Source organism: Mercenaria mercenaria, chromosome 16, assembly GCF_021730395.1.
Source record: "Mercenaria mercenaria strain notata chromosome 16, MADL_Memer_1, whole genome shotgun sequence".
In the NCBI taxonomy this organism is placed as follows: Eukaryota; Metazoa; Mollusca; class Bivalvia; order Venerida; family Veneridae; genus Mercenaria; species Mercenaria mercenaria.
Genome location: NC_069376.1, coordinates 24318447 through 24345267, shown reverse-complemented (window position 1 = coordinate 24345267; position 26821 = coordinate 24318447). Strand labels below are relative to the sequence as shown.

General features: G+C 35.7%; 1 protein-coding gene across 3 annotated transcripts in view; it reads left to right on the top strand.

Annotated features, from left to right (window-relative positions):
* Positions 1 to 2449: 2449 nt before the first annotated feature.
* Positions 2450 to 26821, top strand: part of LOC123540557 (alpha-(1,6)-fucosyltransferase-like) — a 68981-nt gene continuing 44609 nt past the window's right edge. For all 3 annotated transcript variants that reach the window (XM_053526400.1, XM_053526399.1, XM_053526401.1), the window contains exons 1-2: positions 2450 to 2722; positions 6462 to 6553. In XM_053526400.1, the coding sequence (XP_053382375.1) occupies positions 2457 to 2722; positions 6462 to 6553 (358 nt within the window). In that variant the 5' untranslated portion in view covers positions 2450 to 2456. The remainder of the gene's footprint in view (positions 2723 to 6461; positions 6554 to 26821) is intronic.

Below are 26821 nucleotides of genomic sequence, written 5' to 3'. Positions count from 1 at the left end.
CATTATTTACTTACCTGCAGTAACTATATACAATTACGCCAACAGTTTCTTTCAGATATCCCATGCCCGTGGACTCTTAATAACCTCTTGTTCGGGAACGAGCACCTATCACTTAACGAAAACACCCTTCTCTTCGTCAAAGTACAAAAATTCATCTTATCAACAAAGCGCTTTGATATGTAATTTTAATCAGTCTTTGTTGCCATCGACGACCTGCCCAGTGACCATCGCTTGTAACCGTGTGCTGAATTTAGTGTGTCCATGTGTTTTTTTTTTTTATCTGTGCACTCTTGTTGATTTCTTTTTCAAAATTTTTAATGCCTACTTACCGAAAAATCTCACTTTTTGTAACCTAATAATAGGCATATATTGTCGTAGTATTTCATCTTTTTCAAATCCTACCATTAAAAGTTTCTCTTTCGTACTTCATCTGCATATGTTACACGGCCATGTTGCTAACGCATCTTTGTACTTGTGTAAATATTTCTTAATGGAGAAGAATTCATATAAGTTTTTGTAAACTTGTTTTCTAATCCATTCATGTACAAATTCATGTATATTGTTATATGTGCAGTTTTCTAAATAAATACTGTTTAAACCAAACAACTATTATACTGCTTTAACGCATTTTTGTACATGTTTTTTAGCATGGCGCACTCTTCATCATACCACGCGTTAGATTTACACGTTTTCATGTTAGAAGTTTCATTACTTCTGTATTCACGCTTGAAAAGTGGAGTGGCGACTTCGCATATAATAGTTTGAAAAATCATTTACTAAACGGTCGATGCACACCTGTTCACCGTTGTTGTTACTGTCCACTATAAGGGTATTAAAGACAGGTAATTTACCTATAAGGCCGCGCCTAAAAAGTTCTTTACGTTCATCGTCCCATTTATAAAACGAATGAGATATATTCGTGCCAGTAATTTTACATCTTGTCTCGAGTTGTGGTTTCTTTGCCCGTAAGACAAAATTTATTGGGGCGTGGTCACTATACATGTTAAAAGGACAAATTTTAAACTTACTAATACTGTGAAAGTCTGATTCTTTTAGCAGTAGATAATCAATAACGCTATTAGCACCGCGGCTGTAAAACGTATATGAACCTACATCATAGTCTTGGCCTAATCTGCCGTTGGCTATTCTCAAACCGGTCGATTTACATAAATCAAGCAGCTTTTGTCCTCGTGTGTTACATTAAGTATCAAGTGAGGCCCTACCTAGGTGTTGATCAGGGATATAGTCCCCTGGATCAAAATTATCGATTCTTCTATCGCAAAGAATGTAATCTGGCCTATTTCCAACGCGACAGTTCCAGTCTCCTGCTAAATAAACCCGACCTAATTGTTCGAAATCTAAAAAATCTTGAGCAATAACCTCAAATAAATCTGTTTCAATTACATTGGCGGCCGGAGACTCATTTTGCCATAAATACAAACCACAAAAATATACATCCTTATCAAGATTAAAAAAAGTCCCTATCTATCTTTAACCAAATAATGGTATCAAAATGGTTTTTGATAATAGTAATACCCTCCTTATATGAGTTACGTACATATATAGAAATTCCACCACTGTTTCTTCTAGCTTTTTTATGCTTAAACTTACGGTAAAAATTGTAACTAAAGTATCCATCAATTTCAATATTAGAATGCTTATCAGTCCATGTCTCATTCAAAAGTATTAAATCATTATCAGAAAAAGTAGAAATGAAATCTGAATCAGAAAGTTTAGTGTCAGTTAATCCATTGGTATTCCATACTAGAACACTCAGTCCATCCTCCGGCCGATCCTAGTTACAAGTATCACATTTGACCGGCCTACCTTCTATATATAAAGTATCATAAACAATCCAGGCCTTCTTCCCGTCTTTGAATGCTTCCTTGAGTTTCGGAATCAATTTGCGACGTTTTGCCACGATTTCAGGAGGAAACTGTTCGTGAAGAAAGTAGTTCGAGCCTTCTAGGAGTTTCCTTTGACGTCTGACGAGTTCGCGGTCTGGGAAGTACGCGAACTTACAAACCACTTTGCGACACGTGCCTTGACCAGGGTTATCACTTAGTTGACCCATCCTGTTTATACGCTCAATTTTCATGGAGTTAACAATGCTTTGAGCAATTTTGAGTTTGTTGGCGAGGATTTCACGTAATTTCTTATCTAAGTCTTCATTTTGTTCCTCGACTATGCCTCCAAAAACAAGATTGTTCCGCATTGACTGGGATTTTAAGTATGTTACCTGGTCTCTAAGATCGCCTAATCTATAATCCTTGTTTTTTTTATGATCGGCACCTCCCGTGATACGATAAGCGGAGATAGCCGAACCATAACGATCTAAAAAATATCCGATAGTGATCGATATTTAGCTAGACGGTCGAAGGGAGACAACAAGGTATAGCGTTTATCTCAATAAACAAGGAAAGATAACAGAATCGATTTTTGCCCAATTCTTCAGTATGATAAATGTATACATATTTATAGTGCGCGGGTATAATACTCCTACTTTTTTTAACTTGAGAAAGATATTTCTTAATATGATCAGATTTGGAAAACATTTTCCAGTGTTTGTGTTATTTCTTCTTTTGTTAGTTATATGTGTGTTTTTCGTATATGATAGAATTTCTCGTCAAAACATCGAACGTGAATTATACCGTGCAGTAACAGATTTAGAGACAATTCAGGAGCAGAACGCTGAACTGTTAACTATTGTTTCAGAGACAACGTAAGTTTTGAATTTCATAAATATTTTCTTGACTATTATCCTAAGGTTCTGCCTTCAGTTTTCATTTCTTTAATTTTGTACTGAAATTCAATATTATCTTCACGAGGATTGATAAGAAATTATCTTACAAGAACTTTGATTATGGCTATGGAGATTTAATTGAAAATAATAAATCACAAAATAAGCTTGATATGAAGCAATATAGTGCACTTGATTTAAGTTTTGTCAAAGTTTCATTTGTGCGTGACTTGGGTGTATTTTCTAATTTATTGTGAACGTGGTAGGTAGAATACAACATAATCATTATATATTAAACTCGTTTAATGAAAATTCAAAGTAAGTTTACTTCCTGTTACAAGCGAATAGATATTCTTTTTAAACATAGTTATTGTTACATTGCGTTTATTTAAGACTTCTTTAGTTTGAGATGTGTTTGTCGAGAAAATTTAAGTAATTCTGATATCTGTATTCTGTACAAATGTTTAATTATAAATTGAATGTATGATTGTGTGTATGTGTGAATGTATATCAGTTGAAGGCCGTACTGGAAATAAGTTGTATAATATCTGTATTTGTACACTTAGTATGTAACCTTCAGAAAATAAAGTTATTATTATTATTATATTATTATTATTATACTACAATTAGTTGAGAATGAAAAATGTAATACATTTGAAATTACATTCATCGTTTTACAAACTTAATAATAAATTGTTCGATGTTTTAAACAAAACAACGACATAAACTTGCAACTGCTATTACACGTAACATCGATTCATATACCCTATTTAAGCAAAGATTGCACACTTCGTTAATGTAATTATGTCATATGATACAGGAAGATATACACAACATTTTGCTAACAGGTTGCGTTATACTAATTCATTTTCTTCTTTATCTAATATAAGCAATTAAATCTTGAGACAATACTTCTTAAGATCATTTCAGTGTTACGAAAACTATATATAGCTAATAGGCATAAACATGTCTTACTGGTAGTACTGAAACAAAACAGTATTGAGATGCAATGTTACATAATAAGAAAAATACTATGATCTCTTTAAAAAAACGTTCTCTGAAAAGTTTCCTGTTTACAGCAATTATGTGTATGTAGACATTTACTAAATGAATAAAGCTAAAAGCCTCTAGCTGTTCCAAATGAAAGCGCTTCAGCTCTTTCCCCATACAGTCATCAATAAAACTAAGCCAAAACATATATCTGCAACATCCTTGTATGCCTCATTATACCATATGTCAATCAACAATATTTAGCTTTACTTTGAATTTTTGTTTTAAAAAAAACATTACAGGAGACAAAAGTTATTTGTGTAACACAGCATTTTGTAAAAATTTAAAGGGCTACAACACCTTATCCAAACATGGTGTATGTATGTTCTGATAACGCCCATGCAGACACACTGCATAGTGATACTTCCCTAAGTCTGGGCGAGAGGAGTTATTCGTGATACAACTTTCCGTTAAATTTTACAGGGTAACAACTCATGAAACGGATGATACGTACAAAATCATTTGATAATGATACATTTCTGTTAGTTATTGGTCAGATTCTTTTAAAGCGGAAGGAGTTATCCAGACATGACTTAATATATTGATATATCGCAAAATATACAACATTATACAAAATTTCAAAGAGGCGTAACATCTAGACATTGATGTGCTGAAAGTATGCACAGCCTCACTTCATGGTGATACATTTCTGTAAATTTAGGCCGGCCAGGTAGGAGGAGATATCTGATGAAGACTTGCACAATATACAGCATTCTGTTTTGTTTTTTTCTTCAAAGGGAAATATCCCCTAAACCTGACATGATATATTTATGTTCCCTTCAAAGTAACAAAGTTCTGTAAGTTTGAATCTTGCAAACTGGTAGGAGGGATTATCAGGATAAATATTTAGGGTCTGACGAACGGACCGACGAACTGACGGAAGTAAGAACAAGGTGGCAACCACATGTATGCCCCATTTCCCGCTCCTCCGAGAATCTTCGGGGAGTATAATAAAAATTTGTATACAGTATCGATTTTATTTCAATCTAAACGTTCATGTTTAACATAGATTCTATATCAAGTTTCAAAATTGTAGGCTACTCCGCATAATATAGCATATCAACATGTTAATGGCAAACGTGTGGTGGCCGATATCTGCCATGTTAGGTTGTCACGTGGGCAAAGCGAACACATGACAACGTGACAGCACGACAACATAACAACACGAAAATATTCGTTCTGTCGTACGGTCGTATCGACGGGGCAAATACCACCATGGTAATACGAAATGGCGCAAGAACGAGTTTTATAACCTGCCAACAAAAATATGTAAAATTGGTGGCCTTTTTTGTCGTATTTTCGTGTAAAATTTTAATAATATGTCGCAGATGGCAAATACACTCTTTTATTTCTAAACTGATTAGTGACATTTGATACAAGACCGTTTTGAACAAAGGTAAGAGCTGAATATATATAACTAGAAATGTTGATTTGTCACAGAATTGGTTTGTAAAATCCGAGGGAGCATGTCAGTCCGAAAACTCACAAATAAAGAAAAAATCCTTCTGTCATGATGTCGTGTTGGCGGGGCGAAGACAGACAGTACGACAGCATGTCAGATTTTACACGCAGTAACAACAAATAAAGGCCGATGATCGACAGGTATAAAATGTCTTCCTGGTGTCGTTTATTTGTTGGCTGTCATGTTGTTGTAGTGTTGTTTCTCTGCCCGCCATTACGACAGCACGACGAAACGACACACTATGTATCTGTTTTGTAAACATGTTTTTCTTATCGCTGTGTCTTTGAATGGCAAATGCGATAAATCGACCTGGCAGAAATCAGCCACCATACAGAAGTTTGTTTCGCTCTGACCTATAAAATATACAAACCACACATAATAACTCAAGTTACATTATGATAGAGTGACAAAATATAAAAGGCTTAAAATTACACGCAATCTAAGATCGTCAAATGGGTGTCTACTATTGTTAATAATTTTATCACAACAGATATGTATATTTTTCCTAAAACAGTTTTAGACATATAAAAGAGATAATCTTTTGTGAAGAATTTATCTTTTTCAATTATGTTGCTATTGCAACTACTTCTGAAAATAACTTCCATTAACGATTTAATTATATCAGAATATTACCCCAAAGGTGAAGGTCATCGCCGTCAAATATTGTTTTAGTGCTGGTTGTCTCAATTTTACTACACATTTTAATGGATCCGTGTCATTGCAATCAACAAACATCGCTCTAGGATTGTCTTAATAAGGGGCAGACATCTTTTGGGTTTATGGCCAGATATCTCAAGGTCAAGGTCACTGTGGTCAGATTTAATAGGGTTGGTTAATGCTTAAAGTTTTATGGAAAGGCGGTCAATTTCACTTTTATCAGATAACATTTTCTTTGTACCAGTATCTATACCCCAACTTCTAACCTCTACCCACACTTCCCATGATGTTTTTTTTTAGATTTCATTTACACTCGCTGCCTGCCCTAACCCACCCAAATACACTCCCTCCCATGTACACCCCTGTCCAAACATTTTTCATTGCTGTTAATGTTATAAAAGTTCAATCCTTAAAGCCGCTGCCAGGCGGAATTGGTGGTGTACATAGCACATTTCATTGCCTCTCATGAACAAGCCTTATAAAACCAAGGGTGCTTTCACATTACTTTGTTGTATTCCATGTGCCCGAATGGTCTTCTTTTAACATTTACAGGAAGAAATTGCAAGCATGCCAGGAAGGCGCACAGAAACTAAGCTTAGACCTAGATAGAGCGACAGAAATGATGGAAAAAATGAAAAGAAAAGGTAATGTTTTGCAACAGATGCAGCGAGTAAGTAAACACCATTTAAGGTAAAGTACAACACACATGTAATCAGATTATAGGACAAAGAATCCACGCCGGAAATTACTTTATATAAATAATAAAAGTATAACAATCGACACGTGCGACAACGAACAGAATCCAAATGTAAGACAATGGCCATAATGCATAGTTTTATTTATATCCAAAATAAAGTATAGAACGGACGGATTCTACATAGTTTACTTGTGGATGTAGGATCGAATTTTTTCTAATGTTAAGAATTTTTTCATACTCTGTAAGCTTGAAGAACATTAGTTTCCAAGACAAACAAAAGGAGAAAAAACATAGGTCACCGAACACGTTTTAATTTTATTGGGCATTCTCCAACCACTGTTTACGCATTTCTGAATTCGTAAAATTGAAAAAAATGGTGGTATTTTATAAAACATATAATATCCCACTTAATCTTAAAAGGATTTCAAATCTTACAGGTTACTGTGAATAAACGGTGATGCCAGTATTTTATAAGCATAAATGCCACTAACAAATCTCTTTCGTTTTTACATGTTGACGTAATTACCCCCACACACTTTATTTTCAACGGAAAAAACGTATCTAGATCCACAAAAATTTCTGACGTTAAGATTTTCAAAATATTTTGCAGCTTTAATGAGACACAAAAATGACTTAAAATGGAAAGAAAAAAGTTAGGGTCACCGTGCATCTAAGAGGTTTATTAAGAAAAAAATATTAAAAACTGGTGAATTTTGATAATTTTTGTTCTTTTTCACACTGGATAACCGGCTATCCTGACGCCCGCTGTAAATGTAGCCCAGCTGGAAATGTAACCCAGCTGTAAATCGGTAGGTAAAGTTTTTCATTTATTTCTATTAAAACGAAGCCAGTTCTGTCAAGGAATGACCATGGCTTACATTTACAATTTCTGGGCCAAATACGATCGTTATGTTTTGAGATATTCGCTAACAATTTCTTCAGTTTGAAAAAATCGAGCAAAAATCCAAAGTTTTGCGCGAACTGTTTTGTTTATGAACAACCTGTGAAAACTTTTATCATCTGGTTTAACAGATGTGTCCTTTCGGAACACCTGTGTAAAGTTTCCGGGTTCTACGTTAATCCTGAAAAAGTATATTAGCCGTTAAATAGGCATGATCGAAAAAAAAGGACTGTCGAAAACGGCCGCTAGTGCTGTCGCTGAACTCGGATGTTAACATTTATAGACTATCCATTAACTCCGATGATTTTGAATACTTTTGTATGTAAAAAGTATTACTGGCAGTGATTTGACGGAATCGTAATTATTTTTAGAAATGGTACTTTCATTTCAAGAGGCTTTAGGACTATATTCCTTCGCACCCGGGCTGAATTTAAACTAGTTCACGCGTTCTTGCCATTTTTCCGCCATGCGAAAGCCAACCATATATTTTTTGCAGTTACACAGGTGCCTCCGGGCTACTACAGATAGTAATTTCACCGGGTTTTGCAAGTGCAAATGACTGCTTCTGGTCGTCAGTCCTTTGAATTTCGTTTGAAGAATTCAGTATCTTTAATGAATCTCAAATGCCCGTTCTTGTTTTGAAAAGTGTTCTTAGTGCGGTGCTTGATAGGTGTATACTCTTATTTGCTCATACATAATTATTTAATTGCTCCTAATGTAAATCTGCCATTTTGTTTTATTCATAAATACCTTTTCAACAAATACCAGTTTATTCATGGTCTAAAACTGCAAGTTGTTGATGTAGAGAGGCAAACGATTGAAAACGATTGTTTCAAATCTAAATAAGCAGAACTTTGCAAAATCTCACATGACTGTTAATCAGTTATTTCTTAACATGGCATCACATGTAGCTTTAATCAACACATAACAAGGTAGATCGGAACTCTTCTTTGCTTGTTTACGATCTTACACAGTCAGCTGTCAAATAAAACCGCATGAAAATAGAAGTTCTACTACACGACGCAATATATTTGAAGTTTTGCCTATGCATGTAGGAATTGCCAGTCTGACACAAAATACTTATTTATAGCTCTGTGTTAAAGATTTTTTTGTTATACTGACATTGGAGGTGGTATTTAATGAATGGGCCTCACTCCTCATCGGTAACACATGTTTGAAGTTTAAAAATCAATACTTAAAAATCAGTCCATGCATGTAGAATCAGAGCCCGGACAAGACACTGCGGGCGGGCGGACGGACGGACGGACGAAAGGAACAAAGCAATTTTTAGACACTAAACTAAAAGGACGATGATAATGAAATCAACCAGAATTACTCGACATGGCAAAAAGGACCATACATAACCCAGATAGCAGACATGCGTTGGCCCAACGTTGGGCCAACGGCAGACTCTTCGTTGGCCCAACGAAGATTTCCGACGTTGGCCCAACGCCATTTTGCTAATTGGCGCAACGTTGGCCCAACGGTTGGTACACCGTTGGCCCAACGACTGGTATCCTACACTCATCGTTGGCCCTCCATTGGGCCAACAACTGATATCCTACACTCATCGTTGGCCCTCCATTGGGCCAAAAACTGATATCCTACACTCATCGTTGGCCCTCCATTGGGCCAACAGCATTTTTTCGCCTATCACGGTTGGTCCAACGTTGGGCCAACTCTGTTTCTTTGTTGGCCAAAGATGGATGCCAACACTATCCCAACGATTACGAAATTGAAAAAAGACTAAAACTAGCATTGTTTAATACATGTTTTATTTTCAAATAGTTGTGATTTTGTTAACATTTAAAAAAAAGAAATCTAACATTTATTTAAAGTTTGTTTGCAATTTTCCTGAAGAAATATAACAGAATATTTCAACACTACAACATGTAAAATATTGTTTCCAGTCTTTTATAAATCTAAATATTTTTTCTTATTGCAGTCACTAATTAAATCCTACTAAAGTGAATTACTGTCTGTATATTAACTCATTATATATCCAAGTTCTGTTGGTTTGTTTTCTTTTCTCACTGAAGTTGCAGCATTTTATATTTTTATTTTTTCCTGTGCACCACAGTGCTAGGCACTCCATTATTACTCCCTTGAACAGCATCCTGTAAAAAACAAAAATCATAATGTTGATTAAACCATCTACGTCAAATTGATAACAATAACTAATGTATGAAATTAATTTTTGTCTGTATTTAACCGAGAAAAATATGTTAGAATTAAGGTAGTTCTGCACGTTTGGATCGAAATTTTTTCTACAATGTAGAATTTCATTAAACTCTGATTTTTCAAAACTTCAGAATATACCTAGAAAATTCAGCCAATAAAAACGATAGGGTCGTGTGCTTGATTTTTTGCTTGACTGGTTTGAAAAATTTGGACCTCACGCAATATTTCATAATGGGAGTCTATGGGAAAATCCTAACTTTCATTACATTTTCGCAAATAGAATTTTTTCTACAATGTAGATTTTTATGAAACTTCTCACAGTTGTAAACAAACACATGGCCTAAAATTTGGTGAAATAAAATTTCTAGGTCCGTGTGCTTATTTTTGAGATATTTGACCAAGATCAAAGTAAACCGGACATTTCTCGCTAATTTTAAGACATTTTTTAATATTCTAACGAGTCATATGTTTTAATATCATATTTTGACTTTAGAAATATAGCAACAGCGACATCATAATAAATTTACTCATAGGTTTCGATTAAATCATAAAATTATTTTCATTTCCGTACGCCGAATCCAGGCTTTATTCTACGTTTTCCGGATAAATGACGTTACGCCATCACTTCCGGTTTATCAAACGTGCAGAACTACCTTAACAAGAAAATGAGTTATTTTATTTACAGAATTTAATACTCAACACAATTACCATCCGCCAGCTTTAGATATTAGTATTTAACATATGTTCAAGTCATATGGATATAACATGCATACAGGACATAAAAAGAAATTCTGTATAAGATTCCATAACTTTATCAAAAAATATTTTTAAAAAAACTTCTACTTACAGTTTATAGCTGGAAGACCGGGTTTTTGTTAAACCTACACCTATCACATGAATAATAGTTTCCTTTACTTCACATGTCTAAAAAGCTAGAAATCTGTCCTAGAGAGTAAAATTAACCACATTTTCTGGGATTTCTTACATAACTCGGGTTAACGAGAGTTCATGCTCTGGAATATTCAACAGATTTATTGTAAACATTTTATGATTGTACAAAATTAGATATTTGTTATAGCGTTAATAAGGGTTTTTTTTCAATACTTTTTTCACAATTTTTTCAAGGTAGTAGATTTGAAATAGTTCAAAATATCATTACAGCTGCAGACCAGTTTTTAGTTTAATTAGCCCAAATTTAACTGATTACGAATTGGTGCAGAAAAGTGTTTAAATATTGAAAAATTAATTAAATATTGCATGTTACAGCTACACAACCTGTGTATACCTGTGGGGGCTTGTGATAAAACAGTGACCTGTAAAATATACAATTATTATATTATTACTTCTAATGGACCAACGTTGGCCCAACGTTGGGCCAACGATGTTTTCTCTGTATAAGTCTTTCCCTGAAAATCAATATCGGGCGAATGCAGAGATATCTGTGACTGAAATTTAAAGTTGGTTCAACGTTGGCCCAACAGCTGTATTTACAATACTTATTAATCATTGTTGGGCCAACAGTGGCCCAACAACGATTATCCTTTGACGGTTTTCCGTCGTTGGCCCAATGACTTCATGTTTACAGGGAAGTATGTACAAACTGAATACTGACTGCAAGTATACACATTCTACACAGATGAAAGACGAAAGAAATCGCAAAAACACAGACAGACTAAACAGATACAAAATATATATAAAGAAGAGACACTACGGGGCATATAACATGTCTACAAGACAGTTTTTTTTTTTACTTTTATACAGCTGTATACTCGATAGCCGACAGCTGACTTCAACGACTGCCTATTTCAAATACAGCGGCCGTTTTCGACAGTCTTTTTTTCTCGACCATGCCTACTTAACGGCTAATATACTTTTTCAGGACTAACGTAGAACCCGGAAACTTCACACAGATGTTCCGAAAGGACACGTCTGTTAAAAACAGGTTCCAATTGTATTTGACAGTTTCCAAACTGTCAAAATGCTTGATTTATCGAGAACGTATCAGAAAATCACAAAAAGAACAAGTAAATGTTTCATAACTTTAATAATCATGAATATATATTAAATATAAGACACCTCGAGCAGGGAACAGGAAACCGCATATCTAAATATGTATAAGAAAACTGCTCTATCCGAAATCAGATAAAAGGCAGACTTAGATTATCTTTAATTCATTTTATATCAATTATACAAATACAAAATACTGTCATATTAAATCCAATATTCATTATGCTACGCTGTTCTAAGCAAACATACACTTTACCAAATACGATAATTTACGGAAGAGACCTTGTACCTGATCATTAAACGAACAAGTAAATACACTTGACCAAATTGTGAGTTTGTATTATTATCCGAATTCAGACAAGTCTATAAAATACTGACTAAAAATTGTGTTTCGTTTTTGCTATCCAAATTCAGATAAGCAATCATGCAGTTCAAAAAACCTAGCATTGACTTTGCTATCTGAATTGAAATAACTATAAGTTTTGCATATCATCAGGAATATATGAAATAGATCTTGTGTATGTATTATCGTTGTTATCCGAATTCGCCTAAGCCACAGCGTAAAACGATCTGGAGCCGAACAGTAGAGAAACTGCGCGTTTCGTTTGCTATCCGAATTCAGATAAACACCATCGTAGACATACGAAGACGCACTCTACAGTCAGGAAATCGGACGCATCATACAGTTATAGGCGGTCCGTAGTAAGTAGGTGGAGCGATGATATTATGATAAAGTTGTCAGCGTTTAAGCGCGGTGACAAGCAACAGCTACAAACGAAAAAGACGTTTAAATCATTAAGTAGCCTACATTGAAAGCACTCATCAGTGATATTTAAATCGAAAAACTTGTAAACTATTACACATGTTCATTGTAGTACTTAAATTAATACGAACCTGGGCAATAAATTAATTGATTACCGTAATAGATCTACCAAAAGTTTTTATAGATAATAGAAATATAAATCTGTCTAAACTGAAATAGATCTAGATGATATATAAAGCTTTAATATAATTTTTTTAGTGGGGGGGGGGGGGGTTATTTTTAAATGGAGCCAGAAAACGATACCTCGGCGGTCCATATAGTTATAGTAAAATGTATAATTATCATTATAGATATTAAATGAACTGAAAAAACCACACTGGCGGTGTTATATTTCTTATAAGATACAGAAAAAAAAAAATTATACCTTTACCCCACAGTCATACTTTTTGACAGACTGATAAAGGAAATTTTTTCAGCTCAACTTTTATCCAATGTATTCCTCTATAATAATGACTTAAAATGTATCACCTTACTCTGAGGTGCATCCTCGATTTATATAATGTACATTTCTCATTAATACCGCTTTTTAAACTATTTAACCTGACTCTGAAAGGCACCCACAACTGTTATATAAATAATGCCTCAGTTTAGCTTTTATGATATGTAGTATTTCTAAATACAGGCTATAAATTTGTAAACAGACTCTGAGGTGCGTCCTCAACTTTAACAGTATGGACCTCTCTCAAATAAATCTAGTGACTCTGAGATGCGTCCACGATTTCTATTCTGTATAAGCTGACTATAAGATGCGTATATGCAACTTATATAATATGTATAGTGTTCTTAAATAGAGGCGAAATGCATAAACCGACTCTGAGACATGTCTTCTGTTTCTTTCTATACTTAATATTCCTTCCTCTTAATACAAGCTTAATGTATAATCTGACTCTAAGGTGCGTCCGCAGCTTTTTTAGTACAAAGTCTTTTTTAACAAGAACCAAAATGTATGTAAAGTCTTCTATAATAAAGCCAAAATATATATACTGACTCTGATCTGCACTCATAGATTTTATAGAATGTAGTCAGTTTATAAATAAGACATCCTTTAAGGAGACTGCTTACTGTAACAGCTGAGGACGCACCTTGCAGACAGATTATACATAAGACATCCTTTAAGGAGACTGAATACTACATCAGCTGCGGACGCACCCCACAGTCAGTTAATACATAAGGCATCCTTTGAAGAAACTGCTTACTGGAACAGCTTAGGACGCACCCCACTGTCAGTTTATACATAAGGCATCCTTTAAGGAGACTGCTTACTGGAACAGCTGAGGACGCACCTCACAGTTAGTTTATACATAAGGCATCCTTTAAGGAGACTGCTTACTGGAACAGCTTAGGACGCACCCCACAGTCAGTTTATACATAAGGCATCCTTTAAGGAGACTGCTTACTGGAACAGCTTAGGACGCACCCCACAGTAAGTTAATACATAAGGCATCCTTTAAGGAGACTGCTTACTGGAACAGCTTAGGACGCACCCCACAGTCAGTTTATACATAAGGCATCCTTTAAGAAGACTGCTTACTGTAACAGCTGCGGACGCACCCACAGTCAGTTTATACATAAGGCATCCTTTAAGGAGACTGCTTACTGTAACAGCTTAGGACGCACCCCACAGTCAGTTTATAAATAAGACATCCTTTAAGGAGACTGCTTACTGTAACAGCTGAGGACGCACCTTGCAGACAGATTATACATAAGACATCCTTTAAGGAGACTGAATACTACATCAGCTGAGGACGCACCCCACAGTAAGTTAATACATAAGGCATCCTTTAAGGAGACTGCTTACTGGAACAGCTTAGGACGCACCCCACAGTCAGTTTATACATAAGGCATCCTTTAAGGAGACTGCTTACTGGAACAGCTTAGGACGCACCCACAGTCAGTTTATACATAAGGCATCCTTTAAGGAGACTGCTTACTGTAACAGCTTAGGACGCACCCCACAGTAAGTTAATACATAAGGCATCCTTTAAGGAGACTGCTTACTGGAACAGCTTAGGACGCACCCCACAGTTAGTTTATACATAAGGCATCCTTTAAGGAGACTGCTTACTGTAACAGCTGCGGACGCACCCCACAGTAAGTTAATACATAAGGCATCCTTTAAGGAGACTGCTTACTGTAACAGCTGCGGACGCACCCACAGTCAGTTTATACGTAAGGCATCCTTTAAGAAGACTGCTTACTGTAACAGCTGCGGACGCACCCACAGTAAGTTAATACATAAGGCATCCTTTAAGGAGACTGCTTACTGTAACAGCTGCGGACGCACCCACAGTCAGTTTATACATAAGGCATCCTTTAAGGAGACTGCTTACTGGAACAGCTTAGGACGCACCCCACAGTAAGTTAATACATAAGGCATCCTTTAAGGAGACTGCTTACTGTAACAGCTTAGGACGCACCCCACAGTCAGTTTATAAATAAGACATCCTTTAAGGAGACTGCTTACTGTAACAGCTGAGGACGCACCTTGCAGACAGATTATACATAAGACATCCTTTAAGGAGACTGAATACTACATCAGCTGCGGACGCACCCCACAGTCAGTTAATACATAAGGCATCCTTTGAAGAAACTGCTTACTGGAACAGCTTAGGACGCACCCCACTGTCAGTTTATACATAAGGCATCCTTTAAGGAGACTGCTTACTGGAACAGCTGAGGACGCACCTCACAGTTAGTTTAAACATAAGGCATCCTTTAAGGAGACTGCTTACTGTAACAGCTTAGGACGCACCCACAGTCAGTTTATACATAAGGCATCCTTTAAGGAGACTGCTTACTGTAACAGCTTAGGACGCACCCCACAGTCAGTTTATACATAAGGCATCCTTTAAGGAGACTGCTTACTGTAACAGCTTAGGACGCACCCACAGTCAGTTTATACATAAGGCATCCTTTAAGGAGACTGCTTACTGTAACAGCTGCGGACGCACCCACAGTCAGTTTATACATAAGGCATCCTTTAAGGAGACTGCTTACTGTAACAGCTGCGGACGCACCCACAGTCAGTTTATACATAAGGCATCCTTTAAGGAGACTGCTTACTGTAACAGCTGCGGACGCACCCACAGTCAGTTTATACATAAGGCATCCTTAAGGAGACTGCTTACTGTAACAGCTGCGGACGCACCACAGTCAGTTTATACATAAGGCATCCTTTAAGGAGACTGCTTACTGTAACAGCTTAGGACGCACCCACAGTTAGTTTATACATAAGGCATCCTTTAAGGAGACTGCTTACTGTAACAGCTGCGGACGCACCCACAGTCAGTTTATACATAAGGCATCCTTTAAGGAGACTGCTTACTGTAACAGCTGCGGACGCACCCACAGTCAGTTTATACATAAGGCATCCTTTAAGGAGACTGCTTACTGTAACAGTTGAGGACTCACCCCACAGTCAGTTTATACATAAGGCATCCAATAAGGAGAGGCTTAATGTATCAACTGATTAGAAGGTGCGTCTGCAGCTGTTATAGTATGCAGTATTGCAATATGTTGGGATCAAGTATTAACTGACTAAAGAATGTGTCCTCGGCTACTACGACGAACTTTCATCTGTTATATATACTTAATATATAAGCTTACTCTAGGGTACGCCCACAGCTGTTATTGTGACTAGGTATACAGTGCTCTTCCATGGAGGCCTAATATATCAACTGACTGAAATTCGTCCTCGATTTTTATACTGAATATTCCTGTTCTAAATAGGATTAATTAATGTATAAACTGAGTGTGGGGTTCGTCCGCAGCAGTTACAGTAAGCAGTCTCCTTAAAAGATGCCTTATGTATAAACTGACAGTGGGGAGCGTACTCAGCTGTCACAGTAAGCAGTCTCCTTAAAGGATGCCTTATGTATAAACTGACTGCAAGGTGCGTCCGCAGATTCTATAATAGTATTCAGTCTTCTTAAAGGATGTCTTATGCATAAACTGACTGTGGGGTTCGTCCGCAGCTGTTACAGTAAGCAGTCTCCTTAAAGGATGTCTTATGTATAAACTGGCTGTGGGGTGCGTCCGCAGCTGTTACAGTAAGCAGTCTCCTTAAAAGATGCCTTATGTATAAACTGACAGTGGGGAGCGTACTCAGCTGTCACAGTAAGCAGTCTCCTTAAAGGATGCCTTAAATATTATGTATAAACTGACTGCAAGGTGCGTCCGCAGATTCTATAATAGTATTTAGTCTTCTTGAAGGATGTCTTATGCATAAACTGACAGCAAGGTGCGTCCACTGCTGCTATAATAGTATTTCGTCTTCTTAAAGGATGTCTTATGCATAAACTGACTGCAAGGTGCGTCCACTGCTGCTATAATAGTATTTAGTCTTCTTAAAGGATGCCTTATGCATTAACTGACTGTGGGGTGCGTCCGCAGCTGCTATAATAGTTTTTAGTCTTCTTAAAGGATGTCTTATGTATAAACTGACTGTGGGGTGCGTCCGCAGCTGCTATAATAGTATTTAGTCTTCTTAAAGGAAGTCTTATGTATAAACTGACAGCAAGGTGCGTCCGCAGCTGCTATAACAGTATTCAGTCTTCTTAAAAGATGCCTTATTTATAAACTGACTGTGGGGTGCGTCCGCAGCTGCTATAATAGTATTTAGTCTTCTTAAAGGATGCCTTATGTATAAACTGACTGCAAGGTGCGTCCTCAGCTGTTACAGTAAGCAGTCTCCTTAAAGGATGTCTGATGTATAAACTGACTGTGAGGTGCGTCCGCAGCTGCTATAATAATTTCTTTTTTTGTTCAGGATGTCTTATGTATAAACTGACTGTGGGGTGCGTCCGCAGATGCAATAATAGTATTTAGTCTTCTTAAATGGTGTCTTATGTATAAGCTGACTGTGAGGTGCGTCCTCAGCTGTTATCTTAAGCAGTCTCCTGGAAGGATGCCTAATGTATAAGCTGACTGCAAGGTGCGTTCGCAGCTGCTATAATAGTATTTAGTCTTCTTAAAGTATGTCTTATGTATAAACTGATTGTGAGGTGCGTCCTCAGCTGTTATAAGAAGCAGTCTCCTTAAAGGATGCCATATGTATAAACTGACTGCAAGGTGCGTCCGCAGATTCTATAATAGTATTTAGTCTTCTTAAAGGATGCCTTATGTATAAACTGACTGTGAGGTGCGTCCGCAGCTGCTATAATAGTATTTCGTCTTCTTAAAGGATGCCTTATGTATAAACTGACTGCAAGGTGCGTCCACTGCTGCTATAATAGTATTTCGTCTTCTTAAAGGATGCCTTATGCATAAACTGACTGTGGGGTGCGTCCGCAACTGCTATAATAGTATTTCGTCTTCTTAAAGGATGTCTTATGCATTAACTGACTGTGGGGTGCGTCCGCAACTGCTATAATAGTATTTAGTTTTCTTAAAGGATGTCTTATGTATAAACTGACTGCGGGGTGCGTCCACTGCTGCTATAATAGTATTTAGTCTTCTTAAAGGATGTCTTATGCATAAACTGACTGCAAGGTGCGTACACAACTGCTATAATAGTATTTAGTCTTCTTAAAGGATGTTTTATGCATGAACTGACTGCAACGTGCGTCCGCTGCTGCTATAATGGTATTTAGTCTTCTTAAAGGATGTCTTATGTATAAACTGACTGCAACGTGCGTCCGCAATTGCTATAATAGTATTTAGTCTTTTTAAAGGATGTCTTATGTATAAACTGACTGCAACGTGCGTCCGCAATTGCTATAATAGTATTTAGTCTTTTTAAAGGATGTTTTATGCATAAACTGACAGCAAGGTGCGTCCACTGCTGCTATAATAGTATTTAGTCTTCTTAAAGGATGTCTTATGTATAAACTGACTGCAACGTGCGTCCGCAATTGCTATAATAGTATTTAGTCTTTTTTAAAGGATGTCTTATGTATAAACTGACTGCAACGTGCGTCCGCAATTGCTATAATAGTATTTAGTCTTCTTAAAGGATGTCTTATGCATAAACTGACAGCAAGGTGCGTCCGCTGCTGCTATAATAGTATCTCGTCTTCTTAAAGGATGTCTGATGCATAAACTGACTGCAAGGTGCGTCCGCAGCTGCTATAATAGTTTTTAGTCTTCTTAAAGGATGTCTTATGTATAAACTGACTGTGGGGTGCGTCCACTGCTGCTATAATAGTATTTAGTCTTCTTAAAGGATGCCTTATGCATTAACTGACTGTGGGGTGCGTCCGCAGCTGCTATAATAGTTTTTAGTCTTCTTAAAGGATGTCTTATGTATAAACTGACTGCAAGGTGCGTCCGCAGCTGCTATAATAGTATTTAGTCTTCTTAAAGGATGTCTTATGTATAAACTGACAGCAAGGTGCGTCCGCAGCTGCTATAACAGTATTCGGTCTTCTTAAAAGATGCCTTATGTATAAACTGACTGTGGGGTGCGTCCGCAGCTGCTATAATAGTATTTAGTCTTCTTAAAGGATGCCTTATGTATAAACTGACTGTGGGGTGCGTCCGCTGCTGCTATAATAGTATTTCGTCTTCTTAAAGGATGCCTTATGTATAAACTGACTGCAAGGTGCGTCCACTGCTGCTATAATAGTATTTCGTCTTCTTAAAGGATGCCTTATGCATAAACTGACTTGGGGTGCGTCTGCAACTGCTATAATAGTATTTCGTCTTCTTAAAGGATGTCTTATGCATTAACTGACTGTGGGGTGCGTCCGCTGCTGCTATAATAATATTTCGTCTTCTTAAAGGATGCCTTATGCATAAACTGACTTGGGGTGCGTCCGCAACTGCTATAATAGTATTTCGTCTTCTTAAAGTATGTCTTATGTATAAACTGACTGTGGGGTGCGTCCGCAACTGCTATAATAGTATTTCGTCTTCTTAAAGGATGTCTTATGCATTAACTGACTGTGGGGTGCGTCCGCTGCTGCTATAATAATATTTCGTCTTCTTAAAGGATGCCTTATGCATAAACTGACTTGGGGTGCGTCCGCAACTGCTATAATAGTATTTAGTCTTCTTAAAGTATGTCTTATGTATAAACTGACTGTGGGGTGCGTCCGCAACTGCTATAATAGTATTTCGTCTTCTTAAAGGATGTCTTATGCATTAACTGACTGTGGGGTGCGTCCGCTGCTGCTATAATAATATTTCGTCTTCTTAAAGGATGCCTTATGCATAAACTGACTTGGGGTGCGTCCGCAACTGCTATAATAGTTTTTCGTCTTCTTAAAGGATGTCTTATGCATTAACTGACTGTGGGGTGCGTCCGCTGCTGCTATAATAATATTTCGTCTTCTTAAAGGATGCCTTATGCATAAACTGACTTGGGGTGCGTCCGCAACTGCTATAATAGTATTTCGTCTTCTTAAAGTATGTCTTATGTATAAACTGACTGTGGGGTGCGTCCGCAGCTGCTATAATAGTATTTCGTCTTCTTAAAGGATGTCTTATGTATTATCTGACTGTAGGGTGCGTCCGCAGCTGCTATAATAGTATTTAGTTTTCTTAAAGGATGTCTTATGTATAAAATGACTGCAGGTTGCGTCCACTGCTGCTATAATAGTATTTAGTCTTCTTAAAGGATGTCTTATGCATGAACTGACTGCAAGGTGCGTCCACAACTGCTATAATAGTATTTAGTCTTCTTAAAGGATGTTTTATGCATGAACTGACTGCAACGTGCGTCCGCAATTGCTATAATAGTATTTAGTCTTTTTAAAGGATGTCTTATGTAAAAACTGACTGCAACGTGCGTCCGCAATTGCTATAATAGAATTTCGTCTCCTTAAATGATGTCTTATGTATAAACTGACTGCAACGTGCGTCCGGTGCTGCTATAATAGAATTTCGTCTTCTTAAAGGATGTCTTATGCATAAACTGACTGCAAGGTGCGTCCGCAGCTGCTATAACAGTATTCAGTCTTCTTAAAGGATGCCTTATGTATAAACTGACTGTGGGGTGCGTCCGCAGCTGCTATAATAGTATTTGGTCTTCTTAAAGGATGTCTTATATATAAACTGACTGCAAGGTGCGTCCGCAGCTGCTATAACAGTATTCAGTCTTCTTAAAAGATGCCTTATTTATAAACTGACTGTGGGGTGCGTCCGCAGCTGCTATAATAAAATTTCGTCTTCTTAAAGGATGTCTTATGTATAAACTGACTGCAAGGTGCGTCCGCAGCTGCTATAATAGTATTTAGTCTTCTTAAAGGATGTCTTATGTATAAACTGACTGCAAGGTGCGTCCGCAGCTGCTATAATAGTATTTAGTCTTCTTAAAGGATGTCTTATGTATAAACTGACTGCAAGGTGCGTCCGCAGCTGCTATAATAGTATTTAGTCTTCTTAAAAGATGTCTTATGCATAAACTGACAGCAAGGTGCGTCCGTAGCTGCTATAATAGTATTTAGTCTTCTTAAAGGATGCCTTATGTATAAACTGAATGTGGGGTGCGTCCGCAGCTGCTATATAATAGTATTTAATTTTCTTAAAGTATGTCTTTGGTATAAAATGACTGTGAGGTGCATCCGCAGCTGTTATATTATGCAGTCTTCTTTAAGGATGCTTTATGTATAAACTGATTTAGGGATTCATCCTCTTCTAGAATGAATATATCTCTTAATATTTCCTTATTTATAAACTGACTGTAAGGTATGTCCACAGCTCTTATAGTGTGCAGTCTACTTACATGGATGCCTTATGTATATATTTACTCAGGGATCCGTCCTCCATTTCTACAATGTATATTTCTCTTTAATATATGCTTAATGTATAAGCAGACTCGGAGGTGCGTCCGCAGCTGTTATAGTATGCATTCTTCTTCACTGACTCTGGGATCCGTCATGAATATTCCTCTTTGATATATGCTTAATATATAAGCCGAATCTAGGGTGCGTCCGCAGTTGTTATGTTATGAAGTTGTTTTTTTTTTAAAAGGAGGCCTAATATATCAAGTGACTCTGAGACGCGTTCTCAATTTCTAAACTGTATATTATTCTCCAATATAGGCTTAATGTATCAACTGACTTGGAGGTGAGTCTGCAGCTGTTATAGTATGCAGTATTGCAATATATTGGGATCATGTATTAACTGACTCAAGAATGCGTCCTCGGCTTCTACGACGACATTTCATCTGTTATACATACTAGGTATACAGTGCTCTTCAATGGAGGCCTAATATATCAACTGACTGAAATTCGTCCTCGATTTTTATACTGTATATTCCTGTTCAAAATAGGATTAATTAATGTACTAACTGACTGTGAGGTGCGTCCGCAACTGTTATGGTATGCAGTCTTCTTAAATAGATGTCTTATGTATACACTGACTGTGGGGTGCGTCCTCCATTTCTACAATGAATATTCCTCTTTAAAACTTTAAGGAATTATCTGACTATGGGCTGCGTCCGCATCTTTTATATTGAGTGAGTTTGGTTTTACGGCGAATCGACACAAAATGGTCATATATCGCCGAGAGCTTTTACAGTACTATGCAGTCCTCTTCAATGGGGGCTTAATGTGTAACCTTACTCCGGCAAGATGCGTCCACTTGTAGCTTTTAAAGTACAACGTAATCTGAAGTATAACATGTATAATGACTTAATAAATATGCTGAATCTGAATTGCGTCCGTAGATGAAATTTTATGGTATATATTCCTCTTTATTATTGACCAATATATTAGGCCCTACTGGATAACGAGGTCCGTAACTCTTCATAACCCTCTTTGTAGTGTGTCGTCCGCTTCTATAGTGTAACGTATAGTGTACATTCCTTTCTCTACAAGCTAAAATGTATTTCCTGACTCTAAAGCGCGCCCATAATTTCTCTTTTTAAAGGCATGCTTAGAACTTAATCGAGTACCTGTCAATCATTCATCCAACTCCGCCCTATAAATTCACCGCCCCTTCCTGTAAGATGCGTCCGCAGAACCCTAACTGCAAGGTGCGTCTTCGTATGCCTACCTAAACACCATTTGAGAGCAGGCAGTAGAAAACAAGAACATTGACTTTACTATCTGAATTATAAACAGAGGAAATAAATAATGTATGTCAATGTTGCTATCCGAATTCCGATAAGCCGTTACAAAACAATTGAAATCTGACAGAAGAAAATCTGACCGTTGTTATGGCTATCAGAATTCTGATAAGCGACCTATGTTGATATTGTGTGTATCTATCTTAAATCAGATAAATAAAATGAGTGATAACATTGCACTCAAAATTCTAGACATTCTGAAATCTGATGAAAAGATGAGTTTTGCTGTTGCTATCAGAATTTAAGCACTGTGTTAAGCACATGTATATGTCATCTAATAAAGAATAAATATATACAGGAAAGCCAAGATAACGAGTAAAATTCTGATAAGTTTCAGAAAACTGAATGTCCAAGGTAACTGATACTGTGTGAAAAAGAATACAATTCATTTTGCATTTAACTTTCTGTAAATAGACAAAATACATGTTGCTTGCATGTATTGCCATTAGTCATCATAGAAATAATTACAAATTGTTAAAGATTACAAGATTTTCAATATATTCCATCATGATTTTTTGTCACTATTTGCACATCTTACACAACGTGATATGGTTAGAATGTAATTATTGAATTTTCTGTCCTGACATTTTCGAGAAACGTCATCATTTCACATTACGAAAACAAATGTCCATAAATTTGTAATATTCAAAGCAATACGAATATACATCTCCTTCAAAACGCTATTCCAGTTAGGTAACGTGGTCGCTTTTAAAGATCCAACCTGAAAGTAATAAAAACATAATATTAAATATGATTTCTTTTTAAGAAAAGTAGTTACTTTAACACAGTTTCATCATGCGCGGTTGGTAAGAATAATACAGCTATTTTGATGAATTCATGGGTATTAACTTCCAAAATACATACCTTAGCCCTTATATATATTTAAAGACAATTTATAGCTTCAGAATTCCAGTTTTCTTTATTATATGACTGCATGATTTTCTATCACCTATCACCTATCATACTTTCATTCTGTTAATGCAAACATTTATTGTATGAATTGTGAAAAAAAAATTCGTAGCAGTTTATTGTTTAAAATCAGCTTTAAAATTTTATTATTACAAATGTATGGACGTTTGAATAAAATGACAAAACATCATTTTTTAATCATTTATTACATACTTGAATAAAATTTGTGAATGTCAAGTTATTATTGGACAAAAGTTAATCAACAGAATCTGTAATATAAAGGAAGAAGACATTTTACTTACTTTCATTTATAATCCACAATGATCTGTGTATATCCCTGTTAATAACAGCAAATGTTGACACATGAATGTAGTTTTCTGCAACAATGATTATAATACAATTAGAACAGAATATTCACATCAACATATTATTAAAAATACATGTATAGCTACGTATTCATCTTGAAGATTTTCGAACAAAATAACAATAACGAGATTACAATACAGGAAATATCCTTTGTATAAAATTCTGGGAGAAATTGGTTTTGAAGACAACATCTGTACTTTTGTACCATGTATTTGTGTTTAGATATTGTAGTAGAAAAACTGGACTATACATTTAAATCTTAAATGAATGAATTCAGTTGAGTAATCATTTCGACAACTCTGTCTATCTGGTCATGCTGGTATTTGTTTTACATGCTCCAGAAGATTATTGACTCTTGTTTTATCGGCAGCTGTATTGAATTGCATCAAATACATAAAAAGCTTCCGCATGTGTATGTTTTAATTTTATCGTATTTCTAAACAAAACACATATATCAAGATTTCAATATTATCAAACTACGCAATCTTTGTTTCTTCCATATTTCAGGAAGTATGCTTATGTTTTAATTAGACGCCAAGTTCTTTACTAAAAGATGTCTATTGTTTGAAAAGAATGCAAATTGAGATATTCTTCAATGAATTATTATTCTAGAAGTATGTGAAAAGTTAGTAAGATGTGGGAAAACCCCAAGAGTTTATGATGTCTTTTTTCCAGAATAAAAACATACTATTTATCGGATGTTTGTCTTAGATTTTTACAATGAAATTTGCAGATTGACAAAAACACTATCATGTTATATATTCTTGTTTTCATTGTTTACATTTAAAAGATTTTTCTATAATCTCAAATTATTTGTACATTCATAATACATTATATTTTGTTAACATTTCAGATAAGGCATAATAGATAACGCAACCAAATTTGAAAATATCAACAATCGCTCTTATAGTCTATGTAAACATAATATTGCCAAGTTCATGCATACATTGATTTAACAGTACTTTGAATTAGATTAAAAACCATACACTGTAACTTTTACTATAGATGAAACACAATATATATTTGATTTTATCACTTTATGTTAACTTTTAATAACAGTAATAAAATCGGTTTGTAAGTGTTGTATATAGCTAATAAGGCAGACCTTTACACACACTGTTAATCTATCTAGTTGTAAATTTAGGCACTAGAACTTTTTTGTCGATTCGAAAAAATGGAGCTAAGGTACAAAATATTTTAATTCATTTTTTTCTCTATATTTTCTTTATTTGAAATTGTTATACAAGTAAAATTCTTATTTGCATCAAACGATCACTAGCTGTAATTTCTTACCTTTGTATAGCACATTTTCAGATTACAGGTATAACTACGTCACACTCAATGCGGTCATCCCTATTATTAGTAACAAACACTCGTGGCAGAGAGATTTTCGGACAGTAGAATTCTATAGCACATAGAGTTAATTAGTGTAAGGATTGCATTTGCACATTCTTATCTCACAGTAAATGATGTACCTGGCCAGTGTTGCAAAATTTGTTTATATTTAAGGCACTACAATGCATATTAACTGAGATGGTTGAATATTTGGTGCATTTTATCCACATCTTTTAATATAATCATGAATGGAATATACATGTAATAATTGATCATGTATACATATTTATGAGACTTATTTTTAGTAAAAAAAAAATGCTTAAAAAATGTCTTAACAACTGGCGAAATAAGAACATCTGCATGATTTATATATATACGATAGTTTAAATTAAAAAAATAATGGGATGTAATTTTATAGCCCATTTTAAGCTACTTAATTAATGTACCTAGTAAAGGTGCTGGACAAACTTTTAAACTGATATTTTCCACGATGTTATTAGATGATATTTGTTAATTGTATTTTGTAACAATCTCTGCTTTTATTTTAGACGGAAAATTAAATTTGAATTTAGTAACTTTTACACATAAAAATTATTTATATAATCTTGAATGATAGTAAAAAAATGCAGAAAAATATATTGTTTTTAATTTTTGTTGCATAATAAATTTGTAACATTTGTTCTGACAGATTCTACTTGGTTTTTTTCTTTATTGTTTGTTGCAGCATTATTATCGTTTTAGTCCTATTTAGGCTATGTATTATGCGTCTCTGAAGTAATGTAAACTGTCACACAACTTCCCCACAAAATTTGGATCCAGAACAAATTATTTCTGATTTACTCTCTCTAGACAAAGTGTCCCCGAGATCAAACTCGCAACATCTGGATTGGTCACACTGAGTTGGCTAAAATACTGAATATGTTTTAGTTTAAACACAAAAAAAATTCTTACAAAGTTAAGACAGTTGTTCATGATCTCCCCACTCTGATTCTCAAAAAAAGGGAAAATTGTTTTATAAATGACAGATCACATTATGTAACTTTCATATTAAAATGTATTTTTTTTATTGATATAGAACCTGTCATTGGAACGAGTGAATACAACTGCAAATGACATTGCAATATTGTGTCTGTAAATCAATTCTTATATTTAGACAGAATTGAAGGAAAAATTGTCTGCTTAGCACAGCTTTGTAAATGCCTGATGGAAAATTTTAGTTAAACATGAAGAAGGAACTACAATATACAATATTACTTAATATCGAAGTTCAGCAATTCTTGTAAGCAATGCAAAGTGACTGAAACATGAAATTGATACAAATAGATACTGTTTTGTGCTCTATCAATGTAAACATTTGACATAGACAATTTTGATTGAATGTCGAAGGATTGACGTACTACATGTACTTTCAAACAGAATATAGAATTTCCTCTATTGACTGACCGCCTCTATGTTAGGGTGGTTAGAGTCGCTGACTTAAAATCACTGTAATCTCTCACTGATTAAGGGGCATGGGATCGATCCCTGCAACCGACCGTATCACTTCATGTAGGGAAGATGACAGTTTCTTACGGAGGATGGGTACAAGTAGTGGATCTTTCCAGGAACGCTTGTTGGGTAAACTGCCCACTTGACATAACTGAAACACTGTTTAAAAATGGCGTTAAACCCATCAAATCAA